Raw genomic sequence first — 27,247 nt, 5'->3', positions numbered from 1 at the left:
ATACTTGTTGGCATTTTCTGGTGTTTTAATAATATTATTATTGGACTGGAGAGATGGCTCAGAGATTAAGGGCACCGACTGCTCCTCCAGAGGTCCTGAGTTCAATTCCCAGCAAACACATGGTGGCTCACAACCATATATGATGCGATCTGATGCCTTCTTCTGGCCTGCAGGTGTACATGCTGGCAGAGCACTGTGTACATAGGAATCAATAAATCTTTTAAAAAATAATATTGTTGTTTGTAGAATAAAAAAGTAATTTAGGTCAAGCATGGTAGCACGTGCCTTTCATCCCAGCACTTGTGAGGGCTATATAGTCTTCAGATGATGATAATATATAATAATAATAATAATAATAATAATAATAATAATAATAATAATAATAATAATTTGTTTTATTTATTAATTAACTATTATTATTTAGGCAGTTACCTACTTTAATAAATATGTGTTCTGCAAAAAAAAACATGTCTGTAAAGCAAATTATAGATTTGTAAGTGGGAAAATTTCTCAGAGAGCTGGAAACATTTTAAAATTACTAGTTATGGTCTCTAAAGGATTGCTGCTATGCTTTTGGACTTAAAGGTGTGGGGAAACTTCCTAGGAACTGAGCAGGGAGCATAGAGCAAGGGGGCTTATGACTACACATGCAGGTTCCCTCGGTGAGGAGACAGAAGGGCATGTGGAGTGCAGTGGGGACTCTTTTTCTTCCCTCCAGTGAATACACGTGGCTAACAGTGTTTCTGTGAGACATCACAAAGCATTATTACAGTTAATATATCTCACATCGGATACACCATATCCGAGGAGATCCAGGTGCCCAGTGCATATATGCAGGCGGTAAGAAAGAAAGTCCAGCATATGTAACTAGGGAAGGCATCGGCAAACAGTTCCTATGTTGCAAAACACCAAGCCGTGTTTCCCTTCATCAGCCTTAGGAATATGCTCATGATCTTTGGAGTTGCCGTCAGAAATCAAACAAATGTCACCTTTGCATAAATGGGTCAAATACAGTGTGAGAAAACAGGACGGCCCCCTAAGAACCAAGTGGTGCTTCAGAGAGGTGAAAGTGTGGAGTGTATGGAGGTGCTGTGACTAGGGTAGTGATTTCCCAGCAGGGGTTTTGCTTTGAGCTTCAATCACAGCAAGGCTGCTGGGCTAGCCTAAAGGAGCAGGTAGGAAGTCTGTGGGCACCGTCCTGAGATGTCCTCATAGAAGACAGAGACTCTCCTTACCTGTGCGTCTCAAGAAAGGGCCTGCCACTTGCTACCATCGATTTACAACCAAGGGCATTGCTTCCTTTTAAAGGCTTCAGGCTAGTAGCTCAGTGGTAGAGCATTGTCTAGCATGTGCCGTGCCCTGGGTTCAACACCTTGGAGCCAGGAGAAGAAGAGGAAGAGAAGGAGGAGGAAGGAGCTGGAGAGATGGCTTAGCAGTTAGGAGAGCTTCCTGTTCTTCCAAAGGGCCTGAGTTCAGTTCTCAGCATCCACACAGGACACCTAACAGCCTATTATAACTTTATATCCAGCAGTCCAGTACCCTCCACAGGCACCTGCAGCCACATAAATGTACATAGATATAACTGTGGGGGGAGTTGGGGGGATAGAGAGAGAGATGGAGACAGAGAGAGAGCTCCGTGGTGGAGGGTATATTGCGCCTTCAGAGGGCCTAAGTTAAATCTCAGCATTCACATCAGGTGGCTTACGGCCCCCTGTAACTCCAGCTCCAAGGAGTGGACAGGATTGCCCAGGTGTGTCTAACATCTCTGTGTGGAGGAACAGGCCTGGATAGGCTGTTGCCGTGTCGCTAAGTCAGTTCCCAGTTGTTCCTGGTCTTCTGAAGGAAGCCAGCATTCTTGACCTTTGTGTCATGGCTTTCTTTTCCTTGAGTGTTGGCAACACTTCAACAGTATGTCATCCAAAGTAAACACACCCGCTGGCTAACCTTGGCCAGCTGCCTTCAACATCTTACTCTGTGTTCCTTTAGTATTCAGTCCTGAGGAGCAAGTGCTTTGGTCACCTGCCTCCTTTCATCTCTCCTCACATCCCTGTTCCATCAAATTCCAAAAGACGTTTCCAGAACTCTCAGGCTTTCCTCAAAAGTCATGTGTCATGGGGAACCCTTAAAATTGACATAACAAGTTTATATCAGCCTCAGTTTTTAAAAACTATTGACAGATCCTTTATTGGGGACGAAATAAATTTTAACGTGTTGCTTTGGGTTTTGAGAGGTAAGAGGTGTGTCATTTGGGCAATGGATATTTTGGAGTGAGCCAGCTCTGGATTGAAATTCCAGTTCTGCACCAGTGTCCCCCAAGCAAGTAACATAGTCTCTCTGTTCAAAACATTATGCAGTCAGAGACAAGCTATCTTAGTGCTGCGCTCGGAAGGGGCCTGTTATTACTTTCATATTCTTCTGTCATCAACTAGGAATCCTGGGTCAGTGGGTCTCAACCTTCTTAATGCTGCAGCCCTTTCATACACTTCCTCATGTTGTTGGTGACCCCCAACCATAATATTATTTCATTGCTACTTCCTAACTGTAATTTTAATACTATTATGGATCATAATGTAAATATCTGATATGTGACCCCGCAGGATGAAAATCACTGTTCTGGATAATTATATTTTATGTACAAGGGCATAAACTCATAGCCCGTGGAATCTACCATATACTTTAACCCATAAGGTCTTTTTAAAATGTATATGGTGCAGTTTTAGACCCATGGAAAACTTACAAAGGGCAGGACCAAGCATCCTATACACCTCATGTCAAGTTTTCCTTATTAGCACATCTTCCACGAATCCATCACGTATTTGCCACAACTGAAGACCTACACTGAGCTCTCCATTTGAAGTTTGCTAGTTGTCCCTAATACCTCTTTTATGCACCTAGATTCTACCCAGCTGCCAGTTACATTTGTCATCTTGTCTCCTTAGACACCTCTGAGCTATGATGCCCCCAGTACAAAACTCTGGCAAGAAATCAAGCTAAGCCCAGGGGTTGGAAGCAGGCTAGAGAATCGTAGCTCCAAACGGTTGCAGCGTAGCCCACCAACTGTAGCGTCTCCAGATGAATCTCTGGGACCAGAAAAACGTCACGTTGAGCAGCTTTGAGTTCACCTTGGAGGAAGGACGCTAGTTGCCTTGGAGTTTTATACAGACTGATTTCTCGGTTATATTTGCACATTAGGGAGGTCCCCTCCCCCTGCCCTACCTGCCAGATGGAGAGAGGAGAGCTGCACTAATAAAATGAGGTTGGTTCAACAAGAAGCGGTGCTGGTGCCATGGGGACAGGCCTACCATCCCTGCCCCAAACTACTGAGGACAACCCTCCCTTTTCTTTCCTCCTTCCTTCCTTTTTTCTTAATTGCTTTTATTGTCCGCCCCTAAGGAACACTGTACTTTAGTTTCCTTGGGTCTTCTCTGGTCCTGCTTCTGCCTCTGTATCCATACTACGACAGCTGAGAACAGAGGCCACCATCCTAGAGCTGTGGGGGGAGGGGCAGCCTGTGGTAGCTGAGTAGCGGTGTTGGAGAACTAGGTGTATGGCAAGCGGTCACGTTATGTTTACAGTTGCTCTTTGTGTGGCTGAAACAGTACTTTATATGCCTGGAAAATGGCATGTCTGAACAGATTAATAATCTGTTTAGAACATATAATCACATGTTAGTCTTTTCCTCCAACCACTGTGAGAGACTGGAGAGCAACACAAAGGCGCTGGGGCAGGGCTGAGGAAGAGAGGTGAAGAGGAGAGGGGTAGCCAACTTATTTCTAACCATTTGCAGCTGTCAGCTTGTTTGGGGACTCCTCTCTCTCTCTCTCTCTCTCTCTCTCTCTCTCTCTCTCTCTCTCTCTCTCTCTCTCTCTCTCTCTCTCTCTCTCTCTCTCTCGGCAGAGGAACAAAGTCCTGCTACACGCAATTGTTTTCTTTGGCACAGCGAACAGACACTTTCTTGAGGGCGCATCGACATAATACAAACCGTCTGCCAAAAGAAATCCGCTCTCTGCAGCTGAGTGTGCGCGACCTCGGCTTCCCGGGAGAGCGCCAGGGCTTCCGCGATGCGGGTTTTCAGGAGGCAGGGCAATGTGGCTGGCTGGGAAGGAGGAAGAAAGTAAACAAGAAGGAGGAGGGAGTGTATATTCCTTTTAAGAAGCATCTGTGTTCGTTTTTTATCCCCACTTGGGGTCCAACTGCATCGTGTTTTGCGAGAACTCTGGAGAAAGTGTGCGCTCAGCCCCGCTGCCAGACGTCTGTTTCCTTTCCTCGCGTGTGTGGGATATTTTTTTTATTTGTGACCTATTGAGAATGGGTGATTTTTACTTTTTATGACTTGTAGAGGGATTTTCACACGCACACTCCTATTTCTGGACTCCAAAGGCAAAAAAGTACAGCACCAAGGCCCTCAAATCTGTGCGACAGCTTAAAGGAGAAAGGTGGACATTTCCGGTTGTTGTGACTGACGCGCGATCGAGGTCCCTGAAGGACTGACTGGGATGTTAGGTTTCCGGTCAAATCAAGCTCCTTGGACGGCTCTCGTGGTGTGTCCCCCTCCACCACGCCCCCCTCCCATATCAGTGTTCTTCCAAACTGGTTTTACAGAGAAGTGTTTGCCCTTTGGGGAAAGGACACCTTCGCCTCTCCTGTTTCATTTGTCTCTCTTGACACCAGCTCAGCTGTGACAAAGAAGAGCTGTCGTTATACCGATAGGAATATCTAGTCCTGTTCGCTCTTTACCTTCTGTGTGTCTGCCTGCACCGAGTTTCAGGCACGCATCAGTGTCACCATTCCTCAGCTGAGGATACTGACTGAGGCTCCTGGGAGTTATAATAGCAAACCTGGCCCAGGGTGGCCATCGTGGAATTTCCACAGCTGGAGTCTGACTCAGGTATGATCCATGCCAAAGCCAGGGGGTGTCTAACCAGTGCCCTTAGCCCTAGCACTTAGGTTTGGGGGAAATAAGAGCCAGACTACCCTTTGCCACCTTCATCTGCTAACAAGTTTGTTTCTTCGATCCTGCCAATTGGATTGGAATCTAAGGAGCCATGAGAGATCTGTAAAGCTTTCCAACAGGGTGGAAGGAGACAGCCTCTAGAATTCGCAGACTTGAATCCAGACCCTTTGCATTTCTTACATGCCCTGGAAGCTCTGTCAGCCCTGAGCTGGGCCTTTCCCTTTCTGAATTTTGATGTCAGTGTCAGCCGCTGGCAGAGGAGCTCTGCCCTAGCCGGGAGCAGTCTAAACAAGTATTTCATACCCTTCCTGTCCAGGCTCTATGCTGGGCAGTAAGGAATCATTGGTGACGCGGACTGACACAGACCCGGCCCTTCTGTAGGGCATAGTCCCAAAGCATTTTTCCAAAGCCCTCCCTATTCCAAAGGATTTGGAATAGCTGTACCTGCAGAGCCCAGGGTACAGCCCCGCACCCATCACAGGCCAGAGTCTAATCACCAAGTGTTGGCTTTTCTCACCAGGGGAAGATAGCTCACAAACTCCCTTTATGTCTTGTCCAGTTTGGAGTCTTCTGTCTTCTCTCTCTCTCTCTCTCTCTCTCTCTCTCTCTCTCTCTCTCTCTCTCTCTCCCCCTTCCCTCTCAAGCTCCCCCCCCCAATCTATATGACAGGATAAGAGAAATCACACAAGCCACATAAACAAATTGTTTTTCTTTAGGTGTGTCTGAAAATGAAATATTCATGGGCATTTGAGGGCCTAGCGGAAGGGAGAAAAGAGGAAAGAAAAGGCAAGCAGGAAAAAAATGGGTTAAAGCTCAGAAATTACTGGAATTTTTATTTAATTTTCTTTGGGGAGAAAGGAGATTTACTGAGTCAGAGATGAAAGGCAGGTCTGCACAGTTATAATCTGTGCTAGGTTTAGCTCTCTCGCTGAATGTGGTCTGGAGATCAGAACGCTGTGGTTAGGCAATTCATAAACTCAGCACGGCTTCTGTCAGATGCTGGCTCTTGACAGAGCACCAAGACCTCGGGAGCAGCAGCCAGGGCTGAGGAGCTGTCTCATCAGCATGCAGCCTGCAGTTTCACCTCACCCTTACCCCAGTTCCCTGGCCTGCCTCCTTCCCAGCCTGGAACAAATCCCTGCCGGAACCTCATGAGTGAGCACCTTGGAGGCTGACCTCTGCCCAGGCATGTTGGAATCTGAGCTCATCCCAGTCCTACTTTGAGTTCACTAATTCTGTTTCAGGACTGGCCCACTGGCAATGTCCAAGCCACACCACATGACCCAAGGGCATCCAAGCCCTGGATTTTCTGTCCATCACCCCTTTGTAGATCACTCATCTGAATACGATTTCTTCTTGGAATCTTAAAATTTCCCAGCTTTAATCTGAGAGCCACAGGATGTGAGATGGTCTGGATAGGATAGAGTAAAGGCGTGCTGTTGAGCCTTGGTAATCAACTGTAAATTAGTGAGCACTGCTGTTACTACTGTAGTGAGGCGTGCAGTGTGCAGCAGTGAGCGCTGCTGTTAGCACTGTAGTGAGGCGTGCAGTGTGCAGCAGTGAGCGCTGCTGTTAGCACTGTAGTGAGGCGTGCAGTGTACAGCAGTGAGCGCTGCTGTTACTACTGTAGTGAGGAGTGCAGTGTGCAGCAGTGAGCGCTGCTGTTACTACTGTAGTGAGGAGTGCAGTGTACAGCAGTGAGCGCTGCTGTTACTACTGTAGTGAGGAGTGCAGTGTGCAGCAGTGAGTGCTGCTGTTACTACTGTAGTGAGGAGTGCAGTGTGCAGCAGTGAGCGCTGCTGTTACTACTGTAGTGAGGCGTGCAGTGTGCAGCAGTGAGCGCTGCTGTTACTACTGTAGTGAGGCGTGCAGTGTACAGCAGTGAGCGCTGCTGTTACTACTGTAGTGAGGCGTGCAGTGTACAGCAGTGAGCGCTGCTGTTACTACTGTAGTGAGGCGTGCAGTGTGCAGCAGTGAGCGCTGCTGTTACTACTGTAGTGAGGAGTGCAGTGTACAGCAGTGAGCGCTGCTGTTACTACTGTAGTGAGGAGTGCAGTGTGCAGCAGTGAGCGCTGCTGTTACTACTGTAGTGAGGAGTACAGTGTGCAGCAGTGAGTGCTGCTGTTACTACTGTAGTGAGGCGTGCAGTGTACAGCAGTGAGCGCTGCTGTTACTACTGTAGTGAGGCGTGCAGTGTGCAGCAGTGAGCGCTGCTGTTAGCACTGTAGTGAGGTGTGCAGTGTGCAGCAGTGAGCGCTGCTGTTACTACTGTAGTGAGGAGTGCAGTGTGCAGCAGTGAGCGCTGCTGTTAGCACTGTAGTGAGGCGTGCAGTGTGCAGCAGTGAGCGCTGCTGTTAGCACTGTAGTGAGGCATGCAGTGTGCAGCAGTGAGGACTGTTATTACTACTGTAACGAGGCGTGCAATGTGCAGTAGATAGGACTGCTGTTACTACTGTAGTGTGCGTGCAATGTGCAGCAGTGAGCACTGCTGTTACTACTGTAGTGAGGCAGTGTGCAGCAGTGAGGACTGTTGTTACTATTGTAGTGAAGCGTGCAGTGTGCACAGTGAGCACTGCTGTTAGCACTGTCCTGAGACATGGTCCCTGCTTCCTTTAGTAGGAGACCTATGTGGAGACTGAGCTGCCTATTGGCTACATCTGGATGTAGAGCCTAGGTCCTCTCCATGAATAGTCCTTGTTTGGTGCATCAGTCTCCACCAGCCCCCCTTGGGCCCAGATCTGTTGGCCCTGTTGGTCTTGTGGAGCTACTATGCCCTCCGGGTCCTTTTATCCCCCCACTCATCCATAGGCCTCCCTACGCTCTGCCCAAAGTCTGGCTGTGAGACTCAGCTTCTGCTTTGATGCCCTGCTGGGTAAAGTCTTTCAGAGGACATCTATGGTAGGCTCCCATCCTGTTCACTCTCTTCAACTGCTTCCAGTGTCTATTCTACGTGCCGTACTGAGTAAGAACTAAGTATCCTCCCCAGGATCTTCCTTGTTATTTAACTACTTTAGGTCTGAGTCTTCTAGTGTGGTTATCCTGTACTATGAAGCTAATATCCACTTATAAGTGTGTCCTTGTGGGTCTGGGTTTCTTCACTCAGGATGATCTTTTCCAGATCTATCCATTTGCCAGAAATTTTCTGGGAAAAGATCTTCACCAACTGTATATCTGACAAAAAACTAATATCCAAAATATATAAAGAACTCAAGAAATTAACCACCAACAAACCAAATAATCCAATTTTAAAACGGGGTACAGAGCTAAAAAGAACAGGAGAATATCCAATGGCCAAGAAGCACTTAAAGAAATGCTCAATGTCCTTAGCCACCAGGGAAATGCAAACCAGGACAACTCTGAGATTCCATCTTATACCTATCTGAATGGCTAAGATCAAAAACTCAAGTGACAGCACATGCTGGTGAGGATGTGGAGAAAGGGGAACACTTCTCCACTGTTGGTCGGAGTGCAAACTTGTTCAACTACGTTGGAAATCAATCTGGTGCTTTCTCAGGAAATTGGGAATAATTCTACCTCAACCCCTAGCTATACCACTCCTGGGAATATACCCAAAAGATGCTCCACCATACAACAAAGACATTTGCTCAACTATGTTCATAGCGGCTTTATTTGTAATAGCCAGAATCTGGAAACAACCTAGACGTCCCTCAACCAAAGAATGGATAAAGAAACTATGGTATATTTACACAATAACTTTCTGATTGAGGGCAATGACAGAAGCTTATCTTTCCCCACCTGGATACCTAGATGGAAAGAACAATAGAGTTAATGATTAAAGGAAAGGACTTTCAGAGTCTTTCCTCCTACTCTACAGGCTAGATAAAAGTGTTGTTCATTACAAAGTTCTCCTTCCATCTTCCCAAAGCGTTGAACAATATCTTGTGCTGAGAGGATGCCAGGACTGTCAAAAGCTCTTATCTCTGCTGTGGGCTTTCTCTCTTCCCCAAACAGGAGCTGCTCGATCCCCGCATCACTGAAATAAGGCTCCCTTCCCTTCTCCACCACAGTTGTCCCGCTTGTCCCAGCCGTTTTTTAAAAAGTAGAACTAAGGTACGAAAGGTTGCCTCTGTTTATAGAACTAATCTCAATGCAGGGCGTACACATGAAAAAGCTCACGGACAATATGCAAGGTGGACTGCAATGCAGTGCTTAGTTGAGAACCCATCACTCTCCGTTCTTCCAAGTTCGGAATGAATATGTTGATGCCATAATGATCTTCCTGAAAATAAAAGTGCAGGAAGACTTCAGTCTCAAGTACATTATAAAGCGTGAACACTTTCTTTCTTAGGCTTGGAGATAGGGGTTGAAAAGAAAGAAAGAAGAGGGAATATAGAAATATATAGGGATGATGGGACAAAAAGTAGATTATTGAACCTACTCCTCAACTTAAGGCCTTGATTGTCACTCAAGGGGCTATTTTTTAATTCATTGGTATAGAACTTTGTATATGGATGCAAAATAAGTTTAATTTTGGTGCATTGGTATAGAATTCAGATTTAAGGTTATTCTTCACACACGTTATATTTCTACTTTAGTATGAGGTATTGTATCCATACAACTCATTTATAATACAAGGTTTTACTTCCAATACTTTGAAAGTGCTATTGCAGGCTGCTTAGGATAATTAGGTAATACAAGTTAATTGTTAGTTGATAAAATCATGGTTATGTCATTTACTAGTCTATTTTTACCACAAGAATATACATCCTAGATTTAACAGATAGATGTGATTCTATAGATAAATGTGGTAAAATTAGATAATGTCTTCAAGAAAACTCAGAGACGTACAGAATATGGCATTTAAAAATGTTTTTATTGTTTTAAAGATTCTTTGACAAAGAGACAGGTTAACTGTTGCCAACATCCAGCCTACCTCAAAGAAGATGATGAGCATCAATGAACCTCCTTATGGAGTTGGCTTCAAATGTGGTAAACTAGCCACTGGTTTTGGCCACAGACACAATTCTTCCTAAAAGTGGGCAAGCCTGGATGCAGGCAGAGTCAACGGCCAAACTCTACCTAGACAGGGTAAGCAAGTCCTCTATAGTTCCTGCCTCACAAAATATGTTTGTCAGATATACTGGGCCAGAAAGCTGAAGATGATCCTCCAACATTATGGAGAGTTTTAGGTGACTATTCAGGTAGCAAGCTGTCTCTGTCATCTCTTCTCATTTGGGAAGCTGCTAACCTGCACTTCCTGTCTACTCAGGTAATTAATTGTATTCCATCTCAAGTCTCTGATGGGGTTAAAAACCAGATAGTTTAGTTTTACAGTGAAGCTTAGTTGTTTAGGGGTTAAGATAGGTGTTTAAGTTGACAGATGAGATATGACAGATACTGATTTACATTCAGAACTTTAGACTCACCAAGCTAGGGAAGATGTTTTCTCCAAGGTTGCCAAATACAAATAGCCAAAACAATGAATGCAACATTTATATAATTCTTGATTGTTTTATAGCTCTTTTTGCTGTATGTAGTTTATTGTATATATGTGTAATAATATAAATGTATATGTAAAAAAGTTTAAAAATAAAGTACAAACAATTGGTTATGCTGACAGTTCACATTTCCATATGCATTTGTATTTAATCCTCCCAACCATGTCTTAAACTGAGGATAGTATTAATATATACTTGGGTTTCTGGTTGAGATGGCTGATATTTAAAGCAGCTAGACCCTTGGTATACGGCAACATTATTATTAGGTGGTAATACTAGAAATGATAGCTAAAAGATCTGGTAGCCAGCTATGGGTAACACCAGTGGGCACTATAGGGAAAAGGGAGATCCCAGGGCCTAATAGATGTTCTGCCATGTGTATTCTAAGATCGTCACATGTTGTAAGCCTACGAAGACAGAGCTTTATAATTGACCTCACAACCTTCTCTTTTCTGCTAAGAATCTCCTAGATTGGTGATTTTTAAAATATATTTAGAGAAAGCCTAAAACAGAGGCATCGTGAGTCTCACATCTACAAGAGAAGCATAAGACACAAAAGGAGCAGCTTGACTCTGGCCCTAATGTGGGAGCAGTGATGCCGTGTAGACCACATAGCCTGCTCTCTGTCAAACCCAGCCGCACTCCGTCCCCATGCGTTCAGGCTGACACTGTGGCCAGACAGCACCCATTTGATAATCTGGTAGCCTTTTCATTTCTCCTGCTGCTGGAATCAGGAAAACATGTATTTTTAAATATTGCATAATTTGTTAATATATATTATATTGTACATAAAATCTCCAAGCAGAGACATTTTTCTAGGTCTTTCTGAAAGGGACATCAGTTCCCTGCCACTATGAAGCATCCAGTGATAGGAGGAGATTATAGGCTCTGGACCAAATATCTATGTTCTATGAGTAATGTGTAATGTGGCTTGGAGTAGATGCTTCGCTGGGCTAAGATCCTGATAAATGATTTTAACAGCTAAAATGATGATGACGATGATGACAGTGACAAGGAGGATGATGATGAAGAAGAAGAAGAAGAAGAAGAAGAAGAAGAAGAAGAAGAAGAAGAAGAAGAAGAAGAAGAAGAAGAAGAAGACCACTGTTCAGAGTATCACTGGATTAAATGATATCAATGTATATATCAAGTCCCACCCATACATTCCTCCTCTCTGGCTGTTTAATGGAGTTGAATGCTTGAACTATACAAGATATACAATTTCAGAGTCTACCAGTGGGATGGTCCTATGAGGCCTTGACAGCTGAGGGCTCTCCCATTTCCTTTCTACTTCTATAGAAAGTTTCTTTAAAACATATACACTAACCTGACCGTCTAAAAGTCAGAAGAAAAGGGACAATGGGCTCACATGATGCTCAAGCTATCTAAATGGTTCTAAAAACATTATAATCAAATTTGGCTTTTCCAAATCTCTGTGGTTTCCCTATTCTCAATCTCACCCTGAGACAAGGCTTCATCTTTAGCCTACCTGAGGACTTCTGGGAATTCCAGGCCCCCTAGTGCTTGGCTTGCAGGGTTGAGTTGAAGTGCCCACTGTGGGTGCACACTGAGTTCATCTTGGCTTGAACTGTTTTTCTTTTCTGCTTTTGGAGAATAAAGTACATGAAAGAAAAGAAATGGTGAAAGTCTGACCTGATTCTGCATCCAAAACCAAGAGGTTGTGATCCTGGGGTCCTACCTGCTGCACTTGGATTGCGAGCCTGGGGTCCTACCTGATGGAGACTTAGGTTAGCATCCTTGCAGATGGTCTAGGACTAGACTTTACCTCCTCTGAAGTGAGCATGTGGGGTGTGGGGACTGAGCTGTAAGGACTAGAAGAATGTCACAGCTAGAGTCCACCATACACCCTGACAGCTGATCATGACCTCCCTCCAGACTAGATCCGAGGATACAAAAGGTGAAGAAATTGGAGAGAGTCTCCTCCCCAGACAAGACAGAACTTGCTGCTGGAGGCCTGCAGACTGCCCTCCCTCAGTCTTAAAGTGCTTCAGCGTGCTGGATGCACTGAGCTTTAGAGTCAGACCAGTGAGGTCTAGAGCCTTCTATTTGTCAGTGAGTTTATGTTGGGTAACTACTTACATTTACTTACTCATCTTTAAAGTGAAAACAATTATGTAAGGACCACTCCACAGATTCAGTTACTTGGTCCATTCAAAGTGTGTGGCATTATCTCTAAAACACAGTAAGTGCCAGGCTCTTACCCTTCACCCCAGGTCCATGGTCTTCCGGCTGGTGCAGGAGAAGCGCACAGTTTCTCCCTATTAGCAGTTAACTATCAGGTAGATGCTCTGTTCCTAGGACTGCCTGATGCTGTGGACTTTTTTTTCCTCGCCCTTCTCTCTCAGTCACCCTTCACTTGTTTGTTTGTGGCCGAGTGCATTTCTCTGTCTTTTTCTTTTTTTTCTTTTTTCTTTTCTTTTCTTTTCTTTTCTTTTTTTTTCTTTTTCTTTTTCTTTCTTTCTTTCTTTCTTTTTTTTTCTTTAAATTTTTATTTTATTTTATTTTTTAATTATTGAGGAGTAAATTTCAAGTTCTCCATTATGCTGAGCAGTTCAGGGGTGTCTCTAACCCAGGCCCAACGGCAAGTCAAACTGCAAAAGTGCTTGTCCTTTGGATTATAGAATTTGGTTTGTTCATTTGAAATCGCAGCTCTACTGCTGTGTGAAATTATTAGCCCGTGCTTCAGAGCCTCTGTGTCTCTCAGCTGAGAAGTGGGAATGGCAAAAGTACTTCACAGCCAAGTTGTAAAGATTCAGCCTTCTACTGCTCACCTCACTTGTCTTAGAGAGAGCACAGGCAAGATGTGTAGGACACACGGGCCTTTTGGAAGATCCTGGCGCCTCTCTCAACAGTCAGTGGTGGTTTCCCTCCTGCACCAGGGAAAGCCCGAAAGCCAAAAGCTGAAGTGGCTGCCCTGACCCTGTCCTTCCCCTAATTTACCTCATCTCTAGATCCCAGCATCTGCTGCCCCACCATCCAGGCAGTATGCTGTACCCACAGTCTCCCTGGGTTTGTTCAACGTGTTGACTTTAACTTTTAAGAAAAGCTGGGACCTAGAGAGGCAGTGCCCACCACAGCCAACAGGCAGACATATTCCATCTCTCCTATTCTGCGCTGGAGAGGAGAAGAGACCAGGAGATTCCCCTGACAGAACAGCTCACAGCAGATAACTGCCCCAGGTTCCTGTGATGCTAAGAACAACAAACTCCCAGGCTTCTGAGGACCTGGGGTGTGCCCATGCCACCTCTACAGTGGGCCGGAAGCTGGACTGGCAAGTTTTCCTTTTAACACCGGGTGGATGCTTCTGACCTTACTGTGCAGAGAGATGGGACCAGCCCCATTTGTGAGCTTCTGCTATGTTCTTAGGCACTATAGGAAGACCTTACACATAACGACACCCTCCCTTCCCTGCAAGAAGAGCCTTGCGCTGACCCCTCCTTTACAGGTGAGAGGTCAAAGGTTAAATAACTGGCACTCGTCATACAGATGGGGAAGAGGCAGAACAGGAACTCAAACAAAGTCTGTTTAACTTTGACATCCATTACAACTGGCTTCCTATTGAAAGCGGGGTAATTGTTGAGAGTTGAAGTAGCTTTTCAGAGGGAGGAGGGCAGTGGGCTTACCTTTCTGCCACTTGGAGCCAGCTGGGAACTGTGGCCATCAGACAGGACATTTGAGTGACTTTCCCAGCCACCTGCCTTTTCTCTGTCATGAAATCATAACCCTTCGATTCCTACCTCCCCCCAAGAGAGATGGAGCAAAGTGAGTGGTGCAAACAGAGTCTGAATTTGCCCACCTTGGAGACCACACCTCGGGAAATGCTTTCAATCAAAATTTGCAAGTGGGCAGCTTTGTGGGATGAGTCCAGTGCATAGAGATGCTTTGTTTTAGCAGTAGGAATTTTTCAAGACGTCAAATTAATTGTTTAACCTTTTTAAAAGGCAGCAGCGGCGTTTACACAATACTCCAAATTTCCAAAATTACCTGGAGATATGCAATGTTATGATAACGCTGAGCCTCCTTCGTCCCATTTATGGTCACTGGTGGCTGGAGACTAGCAGCCCCCAGTGCTTTTTAATCTGTGACAGTCTTTTTCCCCTCAGGTCCTGCGTGGTAAGCAGTACCACTTCCTCACCCCCCACCACAGCATTCCCTTGCCTCCATTTTTCTTATCTTAGAGGTGAGAGGAAAAGATCCTCCTAAGTGGCTTCATGCCTTTTCCTTTTTGTTCCTCCAGGCGTTCCCTTCCCGAAGAACTTCCTTCAGATATGCAAGAAGATCCTGTGCCGCCTTTTCCGGGTCTTCGTCCACGTCTACATCCACCACTTTGACCGCGTCATCGTGATGGGTGCAGAGGCTCACGTCAACACCTGCTACAAACACTTCTATTACTTCGTTACAGAGATGAACCTCATAGACCGCAAGGAGCTAGAGCCCTTGGTAAGTGCCTCAGCGGTACGTCGCCAGACACTGTATAATAAAATACACAATGTGTACTAATATATGTAAGGATGAAAGTGCCGTCTGCCTGTTAGCTAAGATTAGAAGGGAGCTGCAGAAATGGACAGAGGTCAGTGGTCAGCAAAGGACCAGGGTGTGCCAAAATACCCACTGTAACCAGATTAAGTGTCTTAAGTTGTTCTCCAGGAAGTCATATAATGTGGTTTGGGCCAGGGAAGGCAGCTTTAATGCTCTGAGCTCTGATATCGTTTACTCATGTCTTAGAGACACTTCTTTGATCCATCACTATCAGTCAGCTACGGTCAGTAAATGAATATTTAGCACCCGCTGAATGTGGGCTGCGAGGCACACAAAGTCAAATTAAACTTCCTGTGACGCAAAGAAAAATCAGTCTAAGGGAGAGTTTTATGTCCTGGGGACTTTACTCTTTGTAGACTAAATCCCCTGGGGTGAAGCAGGGTCCCGAACATTTGAGATTTAAAGCTCTAGCTTTCTTATCCTGGTGAGCTGCTTTTATATTATATAATTTTAATATATAATATATATATAATCTTTATATATTTATTTATTATTTATATTATATTATTTATTTATTATATATTATATATCATATTTATTTATATATAATAATTTATTTATAATATATAATCTTTTATATAATATATTATATTAAAAGAGATTTGTTTATTTTTATTTTATGCGTATGCGTGTTCTGCCTGTGCGTATGTTTGTGCCTTGTGGGCATGCAATGCCTGTGGAGGCCGAATGCCCTAAAACTGAGTTACAGATGGTTGCGAGCTGCCATGGGGGTGCTGAAAACATAACCTGACTCCTCTGGGAAAACACTAGGTGCTCTTAACCACTGTGCTAGCCCTCCACCCCGTGTGCTTATTTTCTATGTAAGTCCATTTTGCTGTTAGCTTTGCTATGTGCTTGAATAGCCAAGGACCCTCAAAACCTTTATAACGTAAATGCTTGCCCTGCAGCCATCTCCAGTGGCTCTAAGGCGAACCTTTCCACCCAGTACGATACATTGCTTTCCTGTTAAAACCATGCTTTTTTTTTTCCTTGAAGGAGTTAAAGTGTAGTTTTGATAAATATAGTTGGTGAAGTAACTTTTATCGAAGTCTTTTTGACTAATGACTGAAGTACAGGGCAAGGGTGTCTGCTCTACTCCCGGCCCGTCTTTTCTTGGACTGCACATTTGAAATCATATTTTATTATTATTATTCGGGTACCCGGGGGTCAACAGCTCACATGACTACCGCTGAAAACATACTATGTTATAGTCACATATCCCCACAACAAGAGCTGAGCCCAGCTATGTGGCAAAGCAACAGCTCACAGGGGAACTAGAGGGAGCATAGACACAGGCACAGGGTGGATTTGTCTGAAGGAACTCAGCAAGCTTGAGGCACATAGGCGGCTCTGGCTGTCTGTTATCCTCGCACTGTGGTCTTTGGTCTGACAGCCTCATTTGGGAGGTGGTTGGCTTTGGGCTCTGTGTTGGCTGGTTTGTATTGGCTGTGTGCGAACAGCTCGTGAGTAAACAGTTTGCCACCTCAGGTATTACCAGCTGGCTTGGGGAGCAGGGGAGGGAGGGGGTGGCATTTTGTTCTCAGGGTTGAAGAAGCAAATTGCAAAATAAATAGACACATTAGTTATAACTGTACTGTATCTGTATCTTTTAAAGAAGATGTTAGTGACTCTTAGTTTCCTCTAGGAGTTTAACTCCTGGTCTACAGTTGCCCCATGGAATACACACCAGTTTGCTTTGCATACAGTTGAAATGCCTCACAGTTGGTTAAAGAACAGGTGTTCTTCGTTTTCTTCCACACTGGTTTCCTAGAAAGCTTTCGGGGCTCGTCACCAAGTCACTGCTGAGCATCACTGTAAGACTCAAGCGGAAAGGAACTCGAAGGCGTAAATGGTGGGTTTGCTAGTTGACCCTGTATAAAGACTCCTGAGAGTAAACAGCCACGGCAAGAGGGAAAGGCTGTGCAAACAACCCGGGAGTTTAAATCCTGGAACCAGCTGATAAAGCTAATCTCAGAAAACGTCAAGGACCGTGGAAAGAGAGCGGCCCCGTAAGTGAAGAGATAGGAAAGAGCCGCTGTTGGGCCATGGAGTTCAGTTCCCATCAAGGGCCATGCCCAGGTGGACAGGAGCAAGGCCCCCAAAGGCCACCAGAAGTGGCAGCGCTGCCAGAGCCTCGCTTTCAGTTTTGCTGCGTTGATGCATAAAGAAGATGGTTAGGGCTGAGCGTCAAGTTGTCCTCCATGCACGGAAGCATGTAAAGGCTATTGTAGGGCAAACCAGCAAGGAGAGAAGGCGGCCTTTCTTTGCTATCAAAAACCTCTGTTGTGTGGTTAGTGTGTTGAGGAAAGGGCGCAGGAGCTGGAGCGCCGTAGTGCCAGGAGCTGCCTTGCAGTTCCTGCCTCACAGCCAGGCCCCAAGCAAGCCAGTGTTCTACAGTGTTCTTCATTGGGGGCCTTAGAGAAAAACCATGATTCTCCTAACCAGGAATTGTTAACACTGAAAGGGACAAGAAAAAGATTGGGTCCTGTTCCGCCCCACCCCACCCCCAAGTTTGTATTTCTTTAACTCGTACTTAAAGTCATTTTCTTCCCACATTTACATCTTGTTAATTATAGTACAGGAAAAATAATTGTAATAAGTAGCAGTAGCGGTATGTAGTTTTAAAATAATTGCGTGAAATTATGTGTTTGCTTGTTTGCACAGACTCAAAACTGTAAATCACAGGGTTAGATCCTGTGGATGTGTCTGAGTTTAATGAGTATATGATGGCCAAGCATGGTGGTACATGCTTGTAATCCCAACAGTCTGGAGGCGTACTCAGGAGGATTGGTGCAATTTTTAGTCTAGCCTGATCTACATGGACAGTTCCAGGCCAGTCAGGGCTTCATAGAGGGATCCTGTCTCAAAAACAGCAACAACAGGTGTTGGAGAGATGGCTCAGCGGTTCGGAGCACTGACTGCTCTTCAGAGGACTACAGTTCAACTCTCAGCACCTTCGTGGCAGTTCACAGCTGTCTGTAGCTCCACTTCCAGGAAATTCAACAACCTCTTCTGGCCTTTGTGGGCACTAGACATATACACACATATATGCAGGGGGAAACACCCATACACATAGAATAAGATAATTTTTTAAACCTACAACAATTATATGGTGCAGGCCCAAACGCTTAGCATGTCCACAATCACTAAGAGTGCTATACTTGTGGATTTGCACTCGTGAATATGTATATAATTTGTTGTTGTTTGTTTGTTTTTCGAGACAGGGTTTCTCTGTGTAGCCTTGGCTGTCCTGGACTCGCTTCGTAGACCAGGCTGGCCTCGAACTCACAGCGATCCGCCTGCCTCTGCCTCCCAATTGCTGGAATTAAAAGCAGAAGACAGCTGTGGGAGCATATTCTCTCCTTTCACTTCAGGGTATCTGGCTTGGTGGCAGAGGCCTTTACCCACTGAGCCATCTCACTGGCCCAAAATCAATGTATTTTTATTTTGTATATTCTAACTTCTCTATACGTTCAAAGCAAAATGTTCAGATCTCATATAAGAGAGATCAGTTTAGGCTGTTTCCATGTTCTGGCTATTATGAATAAGGCTGCTATGAATATGGTTGAGCAAATTTTCTTGTGTGCTGGAGCATCTTCTGGGTATATTCCAAGGAGTGGAATAGCTGGGTCTTGAGGAAGACCTATTCCCAGTTTTCTGAGATAGCGCCAGATAGATTTCCAAAGTGGCTGTACTAGTTTGCATTCCCACCAGGAATGAAGGAGTGTTCCTCTCTCTCCACATCCTCACCAGCATGTGGTGTCGCTTGAATTTTTGGTCTTAGCCATTTTGATGGGTGTAAGGTGGAATCTCAGAGTCGTTTTGATTTGCATTTCCTTGATGACTAAGGAGGTTGAGCATTTCTTTAAGTGTTTCTCAGCCATTCGATATTCCTCTGTTGAGGATTGTCTGCTTAGTTCTGAGCCCCATTTCTCAATTGGGTTGTTTGGTTTGGTGGTGTTTAATTTCTTGAGTTCTTTATATATTTTGGATATTAGCCCTTTGTCAGATGCGGGGTTGGTGAAGATCTTTTCCCAGTTTGTAGGCCGTCGCTTTGTTCTGTGACAGTGTCTCCTGCCTTACATAAGCTTCTCAGCCTCATGAGGTCTCATTTATTAATCATTGACCTTAAGGCCTGGGCTGTTGGTGTTCTGTTCAGGAAGTTGTCTCCTATGCCAATGTGTTCCAGGCTCTTCCCCACTTTTTCTTCTAACAGATTTAATGTCTCTGGTTTTATGTTGAGGTCTTTGATCTACTTGGACTTGAGTTTTGTGCATGGTGACAAATATGAGTCCAGTTGCATTTTTTTACACATAGACATCCAGTTAGACCAGTGTCCTTCAGTAGTAGAATGGATAAAGAAACTGTGGTACATATACACTATGGGACACTACTCAGCTATTAAAAATAAGGAATTCCTGAAATTTGTGGACAAGTGGATTGAACTAGAAATGATCATAATGAGTGGGTTAACCCAGAAGCAGAAAGAATCAAATGGTATATACTCACTTATATCTGGACACTAGCCCAAGGGGCATGTCCCATGAAAGTCTTCATTTACCAGGAAAGTGGGACAGAGGGGAGGACATCCTATTGGGACTCTAAATGAGAGAAGCATGGGAGAATGGGGAAATAGAAGGATCCAGAGAGTCCTAGAAATCTACAAGAACATTATGGCAGGCGGATCTGGGCCCAGGGGTCCTGCTCAAACTATGGCACCAGCCAAGGACAATACATGCAACAAACTTCGAACCCTTACTCAGATCTAGCCAATGGACAGGACATTCTCCACAGTTGAGTGGTGAGTGGGGACTGACTTTCACATGAACTCTGGTGCCCCATATTTGATCACGTCCCCTGGATGGGGAGGCCTGGTGGCACTCAGAGGAAGGATAGCAGGCTACCAAGAAGAGACTTGATACCCTATGAGCATATACAGGGGGAAGAGGTCCCCTTCAGTCACAGTCATAGGGGAGGGGAGTAAGGGGAAAATGAGAGGGAGGGAGGAATGGGAGGATACAAGGGATGTGATAACAATTGAGATGTAATATGAATAAATTAATAAAATATATTTTTAAAAAATATATTTAGAAAAAGAGAGATCAGTTTTAGGGAAAACTTAAAACACAGACTAGAAATATGCAATAATGCCCTCATCCCTAGAGGATGAATTTCCCTTCAAATTCTGGCCATGCATTCTTCATAGTGTGATGTAGCTAGAGGCCAAAGGGCACCATTTGTTCAGCTAGTTTCCTCCAAAACAGCAGCATTCCCAGCAGTCTCCACCCCGTTACCAACAGTGGGGCATTCCTGGAGTCATGCTTAGAATTCCAGAGTGGAACTTGGAGCCTCACCTGGCCTTCCCATCCATGCCTCTACCATGTCCAGCCACAGTCTTCTGTATGAGGGCTTACCTGGTTGCATTGCAGTGGTGCCAGCTGAGCACCACTGCACATGGACTATGTGGAGAATCCAGGACCTCACATGAGGGTAGGAGACTCAGCATCACACACACACAGGCAGCACAGGACTCAATCCCAGGGCTCAAGACCTTCACTTACGGTCTTGTAACCTCGAGCAAGATGCCCAGTTTTTCACACCATCATTTTCCTCACCCGAGGAGTAAATGTAATGGAATTGTAAATGTTACATGAATTAAGCACACAGTAAGTACTTAAGATATAGGCTTTGGGGCTAGAGAGATGGCTCAGAGGTTGAGAGCACTGACTGCTCTTCCAGAGGTCCTGAGTTCAATTCCCAGCAACCACGTGGTGGTTCACAACCATCTATAATGTGATCTGATGCTCTCTTCTGGCCTGCAAGTGTGCATGCAGGCAGAGCACTATGTACAAAATAATAAATAAATCTTTTTTAAAAGATATGTAGGCTTTGAACTTTTACAAACCTACGTTATTTGGGGTTCTTTAATGCTTATATCTCCCTTCCAACCCACCTACCCTAGATAGGAGAAAAAAAAGGTTAATGGGAACAGGAGAAGTAGACCTTTCTAGACTCAGTTACTCAGAGTGATTCTATGCTTCCTTGTCAGGATTTCAGTAGACCTGTTAAACAACAAACCAGCAATTCAACCAAGGTGACTGCAACCGCAGCAACTGGAATCCAGAGCAGCAGCTGCAACATGGAACCTCAAAGCATTCTCTGGAGCATTGCTCTTTAGAAAATGCTCGATGCAGAATGATGGGAAGAAATAACACACACACACACACACACACACACACACACACACACACACACACATCCTCTCAGAGTCCATACTAGGATGTTTATCAATTGGCAAAGACCATGCACCTGCAATAGGCAGTTCCTCTTCTGGTGGACAAACACCACGTGTGCTCCCACAAGTCTGTTTCAGCAGACAAACACCGCACACCCTCACACAAGTCTGTTTCACATCCCACACTTAGAATTAAAAAAAAAACGTGTTCAAAACATGTTAGCTGTGAAGTCAGAAAATGAGTTTGGAGCAGTTAGCACCCAGTAAATGGCCCTATTTTCCCCTTCCCTGCCTCTCGGGGTTTCTCAGGCATCCCAGTGACTCCTTCGGTAGTCTCAGAGCAAGCATAGTTAATTGTATTTGTATCTGTCTGTCCCTTGGAGTTGTCAGTTCTATGAGGGCAGGTAGTAGATTAGATGCATGCCTGAATTGTCCATGGTGCTTGGTACATTAATAAACACTTGAAATGTTTCTTATTTGCGAAGAGTAGTTTAAGGACGATGTACCTCTATTCAAAAGGATTGTGTATAGCCATTCCTCCTTGGTTTCCTTATTTCATCCAATTTCAGAATTGCAACTTAGCCATTCACTTATGTGAACTAAAGCTTCATTCTGACTCCTTTATAAAAGAGATTAAAAGCCAATTGAGATGCAGAGCAGTGAAGGGATTTGTTTAAACTTTAGACCTGACAGCATAAGATGGTGCTACAACACTTAGACATTCTCTGCCCTGGATTACAGACTGACTCGCCCAGGAAGTGTCGGATGCTGTCGTACCGCCTCAGTGTCCTAGTGCAGCAGACACAGGTTAACCAGCCCTGTCCATCTTAGTCTCCATGGGGGTAGGGTGGGGGAATGACCTTGGTCTTCAGTGAACTGGGACAGTCATTCATCCTGTTGAACTTCGGAGTAGGAAATCAATTTGGAATTCAGAAGCTGTGAAGAGGTCACCCTGCCAGCACAGTGAAGGCCAGCAGAACTGATTGCCTCCAGAGCTTGCCTTATCGCCCCAGTGAGATCCTGCTACTGACTTCTGGAGCCCAACCAGTAGCCTGGGAACCCAGAGAACCAGGCAGAGGGGGGCAGGATGACAAGATAATCCATTTGTCATGTGAATGCAACTGCTGAAGATGACCAAATTCAAGCAGGTTCACAGTCGAGGGGAAGGAAGCCCAAGTAATGCTGGTATTTGGAAAATGGACCAGATACTCACCAAATAAGCAGGTTGCTGTTGGCCCTGGCTGCCTTGGAGTCAGCTGACAGAGTTGATCTAATTATCATTAGCAGTCACAAATAGCAAGCGTTGTGTTTCAGTGGCCTTTCACCAAAAACAAAAACAAGCTCAAAGAGGCCTGTTAGCACTGTGCTAGCTGCTAAAGAACTGAGATTGGTGAGCATGCCGAGATTGGCGAGCATGCCCGGGCACTAGTTCATCCTACTGTGCCTGCTGACCCCTGAGTGACCTGACCCAAGCCCTTCCCAGGCTCTCACCAGGACTCTACTTCCTTATCTCTAACAGGGAAGATGCAATCCTGGAGGTGCTGGCTATAAAAGCAAAGGTTACCCCAGGAGCTGGGGCCAGGAGATCTTCAGTTAAGACAGGAGGGTTGCCCACACCACCTGCATCATAATCTCCCGGTGGCGGGGGGGGGGGGGGGGGGGGGGCAGGGGGGTGTGTGTCTGAAATGGGTGTATGTGAGCCTGATCCTGGCTACATGAATTCCAGTTACTGAAATTAGAAGTTGGTTCCAACCTGTAGCTTTCTCCAGCTGTAGAGGGTTCAGCTGAAGGCACAGATTCCAGTTCTGTGGGTTTGACAGGATGGAACTGGGGAGCACCCATGTGGAGGACGTAGGACGGCTCAGCTGAAGTTCCGTTTTCTCCTTCTGCCATGTGGAGATGGAACTCGGCTTGGTGGCAGGCACCGGTACCCGCCAAGCCATCTTGACGGTCCCTCTGCTCAGCACTTTACTTGTATTATTTCGTCTCTTGTTACCATGCCTGAGACAAGAGAACATGCGGCCCACATCCCTCACCATCCCTCATCACTGACATCGTGTTACTCCCCAAAGCCCACGTCTCAGTCCATCCCTCTTAGGCAGGTGCCTGCTGCCTCATGCTCACAGTTCTCAGCCCACCACGTTAACAAGGGAGCTATGAAAAAAGTGCGAGGACCAAGGTTGTAGGAAGCCCAACCTTAAACTATCTGGGCCCAAACATGGACTGATTTTGTGTCCCCCTAGGAGATGGGCCAAGCCAGGCCTGCCCATCCCCTGGAGAAGTCTTGCTGAGTCCAGCAGCTGTGCTTGGCCTGCGACACAAGATCAGGTCAGCACCGTGAAAAGCAGCCGAGGCTTTTGCGTGAGCCAAGCTGCTCCCTGAATAGCTGGCAACGAAGAGCCATTGTGGGGCTTTTGAAAGGATCCTTTCTTTCTGAGCATCATCTGGATAGAGGCCTCCAGACAGCCGCTTGTCAGGCGGCCTCTGTGACTTTCAGCCAAGTGCCTCGACCTTGGACACAGCCACTGGAGAAGAAAGAGCTGCAGCCTGCAGTCGAGGCCCCATATAATGGCAGCCTCGCTCTCACGTTTCCACTTCTTTGGCCCTGGATGAGGCTTGCAATGCCTCTGGACCTCAGTTTCCCCGTTTTCAAAAGGCATCAGCTCTAGAGTGGTCCGGGCTTGATGGGCTGAGATTCTGATCTTTGGCACTGTAAATCACCAGGCTTGTCATCTTTTGTCCAAGATGACCTTCCATCTTTGTTTAGAGAGGTCCTCCCGACTGGAGGCTTATCCATCATAGCAGCAGAGAGAGATGTACTTGGCCCAGAGAAAAAGCTGAGTCTGCATTTGCTAAATCAGATGATAACGCGTGTGCGCGTGTACCTGAATTCATGCGAGGGAGCAAGAGTATGTGTGTATGTGTACAAGGTTATATCAGCTGGTGTCTGTTCAAGCCAGATGCCCAGAGGTGAGCCAGAGTACCTGCCAGAGGTCATCTGAGGAGCTTCCAGCAGACTTATTCAAGTGTGCCTTTGAAAAATACCAAAGCGTTATCGTCAACTAATTACGTTGTGCAGAATCAGCCGTGCATTCTTGCCAGACTTATTTATTCTTCCCTATTTGATGGCCAGGGAGCTTTAGGATCTGTTCTGTAGGATGGTAGGTGGTTGGTTTCTTTTGGGTGGCTGGAGCAGGGTGTCACATTATTTTGTTTTTAATAGAGTCAAGCATGAGATGTGGTCTGATTTATTTTACGCCCTGAATTCTTCTTTTCTTTCTTTCTTTCTTTCTTTTTTTTTTTTTTTTTTTTTGTTGTTGTTGTTGTTGTTGTTGTTTTTTGGTTTTTTTGTTTGTTTGTTTGCTTGTTTTCTTTTTCTTAATTATTTTCTTAGAGTTAAAATGATGCAAGCTAAAGAGTTTTCAGCATATAATATTCAATAATGAAAACAAGATTTGAAACTGCACTCCAGAATCAATAATAATCATATGTCCATAAAAGAAGAAGGAAATATATTTAAAAGTGCCAACAGTGACTCTCTCACTGTTATTTGGTTTGGAAAGACTTGGGTTTGATTTTGAAGGAGGTCTTTGTTTTTGAGACAGGATCCTGCTACATCGTAGACCACACTGGCCTCAAACTCTCGGTCTTCCTGCCCCAGCCTCTCATGTATTTAAACTATCGGTGTACGCCACCAGCTCAACAACTGGTCTTTTTCTCTTAATGGAATTACAGAAAATGCTACTTATTTATGCATAACTCCTAGAGTTTTTCTGACCCTCTATCACAAACATGAATCATTTGTGCAATCAGAAAAAAAAAAAAAAAAGTCAAGCCTTATGCCACAAAGGGCCTTGTTACCAAAGCCTGAAGCTTCACACAGCCTCTGTGCCAGGACCAAGAACGGAGTTGGCCTCTCTCCTCAATGGCAACTAACATTAATTAAAACTAAATGAAAATAAAAGGTTCAGATTCCCCTGCTCACTCTGAAAAGACCTCTGTTGTATTTTTTTTTCTTCCAACTTCAAGTTTTAAAGAGAACAAAAGGGATTTGTTGAAAATGATTAATCTAAATCATGGAATGACCACTATACATGTCATTTATCGAATTTAAGCCTAAGTGTGTGTACAATAACTACAGAAAACCTTGCTGAAATAATTCTTTGTTGACATTAATTTTTATCCGTCTTTACTCAGATATTCCCAAAATACAAATCCGGAAGTGACTAAGGATGCTGTCTCTACCCTGGTGTCAATCAGATTTATGCTTTGTCGTTTTTCCTTTCCTACCCACAGGGCCAGTGCCCAGACAAACTCACAGTGCACCAGCATCTCTGATTGGCACATCCTTTATAGGGAGAATGATGCCCAAGTCACAACGAATTCCAAGTACTTAACCTTTCAACTTAAAATATAGAAGCCTTTCTAAACACTCACACACTCCTGCAGCTATTTTTTTGTCTAACTTGTGATTTCATCTGCTTCTCAGCTGCTGGTGGTCTTGCAGATCTGTTGGTCCACCCAGCCCAGGACACCAGCCTGGGAGTGCCTGGAATCACACACACTACTCCTGCTGTCCTCTGGGTGGCGATGGTCTATCTAGTACTTCCGGTTTGGGGCTAGGAAAGAATACCTTCTATATCATCCAGTAAACATTTGTCAGCTCTTACGCACTGACCATCAGGGGTCCCTATCTTCTCGGATATTTCCAAGAATCTCCTAGATCTAAGGTATGCTAAATGTTATGCAAAAAAAGGCTCTTCCACAGAGAGCTATAGGAAACTGTTTACAGGGCTGGTCACCTTCCTTTAATGTGTTGGTACGCATGATGCTCGGTACAGAGCTATCTGTGGGTAGAAGGCTCCTTGAAGACCCTGTAGGAAATACCAACTCCACTGGCTTATGTGGTCTAATGTTCACTGCATGTCTGTTAATAAGCTTTTAAAACAAACAGCTGCATGCCACACACCGAGTCCAGCACAATAATAATTGAACAAGAGGGTGCTGGAGAGATGGCTCAGACGTTAAGAGTTCTGTCTGCTCTTCCAAAGGGCATGAGTTCAATTCCCAGCAACCACATGGTGGCTCACAACCATCTATAATGAGACCAGGTGCCCTCTTCTGGCCTGCAGGCAGAGTACTGTATAAATAATAAATAATTTTTTTTTAAATCGAACAAGATGTATATATATTCACTCTTTAAAAAAAGTCAGTGTTGGCTCGCTGGCCTCTTGATCTTTTTTGGTTAGAAAACTTTGTAGTTTTTGTAGTTCAGGCTGACCTAGAACTCATGGTGCTTCTGCCTCTGCCTCCGCCTCTGCCTCTGCCTCTGCCTCTGCCTCTGCCTCTGCCTCTGCCTCTGCCTCTGCCTCTCAAGTGCTAGGATTATGAGTCCAGTTTACTCTGGTTCCTTTTCTGTTGCTGTGATAAAAACACTCTCACCCAAAGCAACTTAGGAAGAAAAGGGTTTATTTCTATTTATAGAGGAAGGCAGGGCAAGAACTCAAAGCAAGAACGGAAGCAGAGACCAGGCAGGGGTGCAGCTCTCCAGATCGCTCCCCGACTCATGCTCACCCAGCTTTTTAATATAGCCCAGGCCCACCTGCCTAGGGGCAGTGCCGCGCACAGTGTGCTGGGCCCCTTCTACATCAATTATTAATCAAGATAATTCTTCACAAACATGGGTGACAGGCCAAATCTGATCCGAGGGATGTCTCAATTAAGTCTCTCTTTTCCCAGGTGACTTTTGATTGTGTCAAGTCAGCAATAAAAACTCACCAGGACGAGCTAGAAGTTCATGGTTTTAAAGAGCACTGCTCTTTAATCCATTGGCCGTCACGATCTTAGCAGTCGCCAGCCATTGGTGACTTTAGCTAGAATTAAAGGGCAGATTAAAATTTGATTCTTAATTGTAACGCCTACAGTCCAAGGGCCACTCGTGTCACAGCAATGAAACAGTCTATCAGACATCAATGACCCTGAGCTTCTGTCCTCAAGACTAGTCTCCTAACAGCACACAGTGCTTCCAGATGTGCTCAA

At 45.0% G+C, this 27,247-nt stretch overlaps 1 protein-coding gene across 1 annotated transcript in view; it reads left to right on the top strand.

Moving 5' to 3' along the window:
* Positions 1-27,247, top strand: part of Mob3b (MOB kinase activator 3B) — a 112,077-nt gene that overhangs the window by 65,625 nt on the left and 19,205 nt on the right. The window contains exon 2 of the mRNA XM_051157655.1: positions 14,672-14,874. Within this exon, the coding sequence (XP_051013612.1) occupies positions 14,672-14,874 (203 nt within the window). The remainder of the gene's footprint in view (positions 1-14,671; positions 14,875-27,247) is intronic.

Source organism: Acomys russatus, chromosome 2 (assembly GCF_903995435.1).
Source record: "Acomys russatus chromosome 2, mAcoRus1.1, whole genome shotgun sequence".
NCBI lineage: Eukaryota > Metazoa > Chordata > Mammalia > Rodentia > Muridae > Acomys > Acomys russatus.
This window is presented reverse-complemented; position numbering and strand designations above follow the sequence as displayed.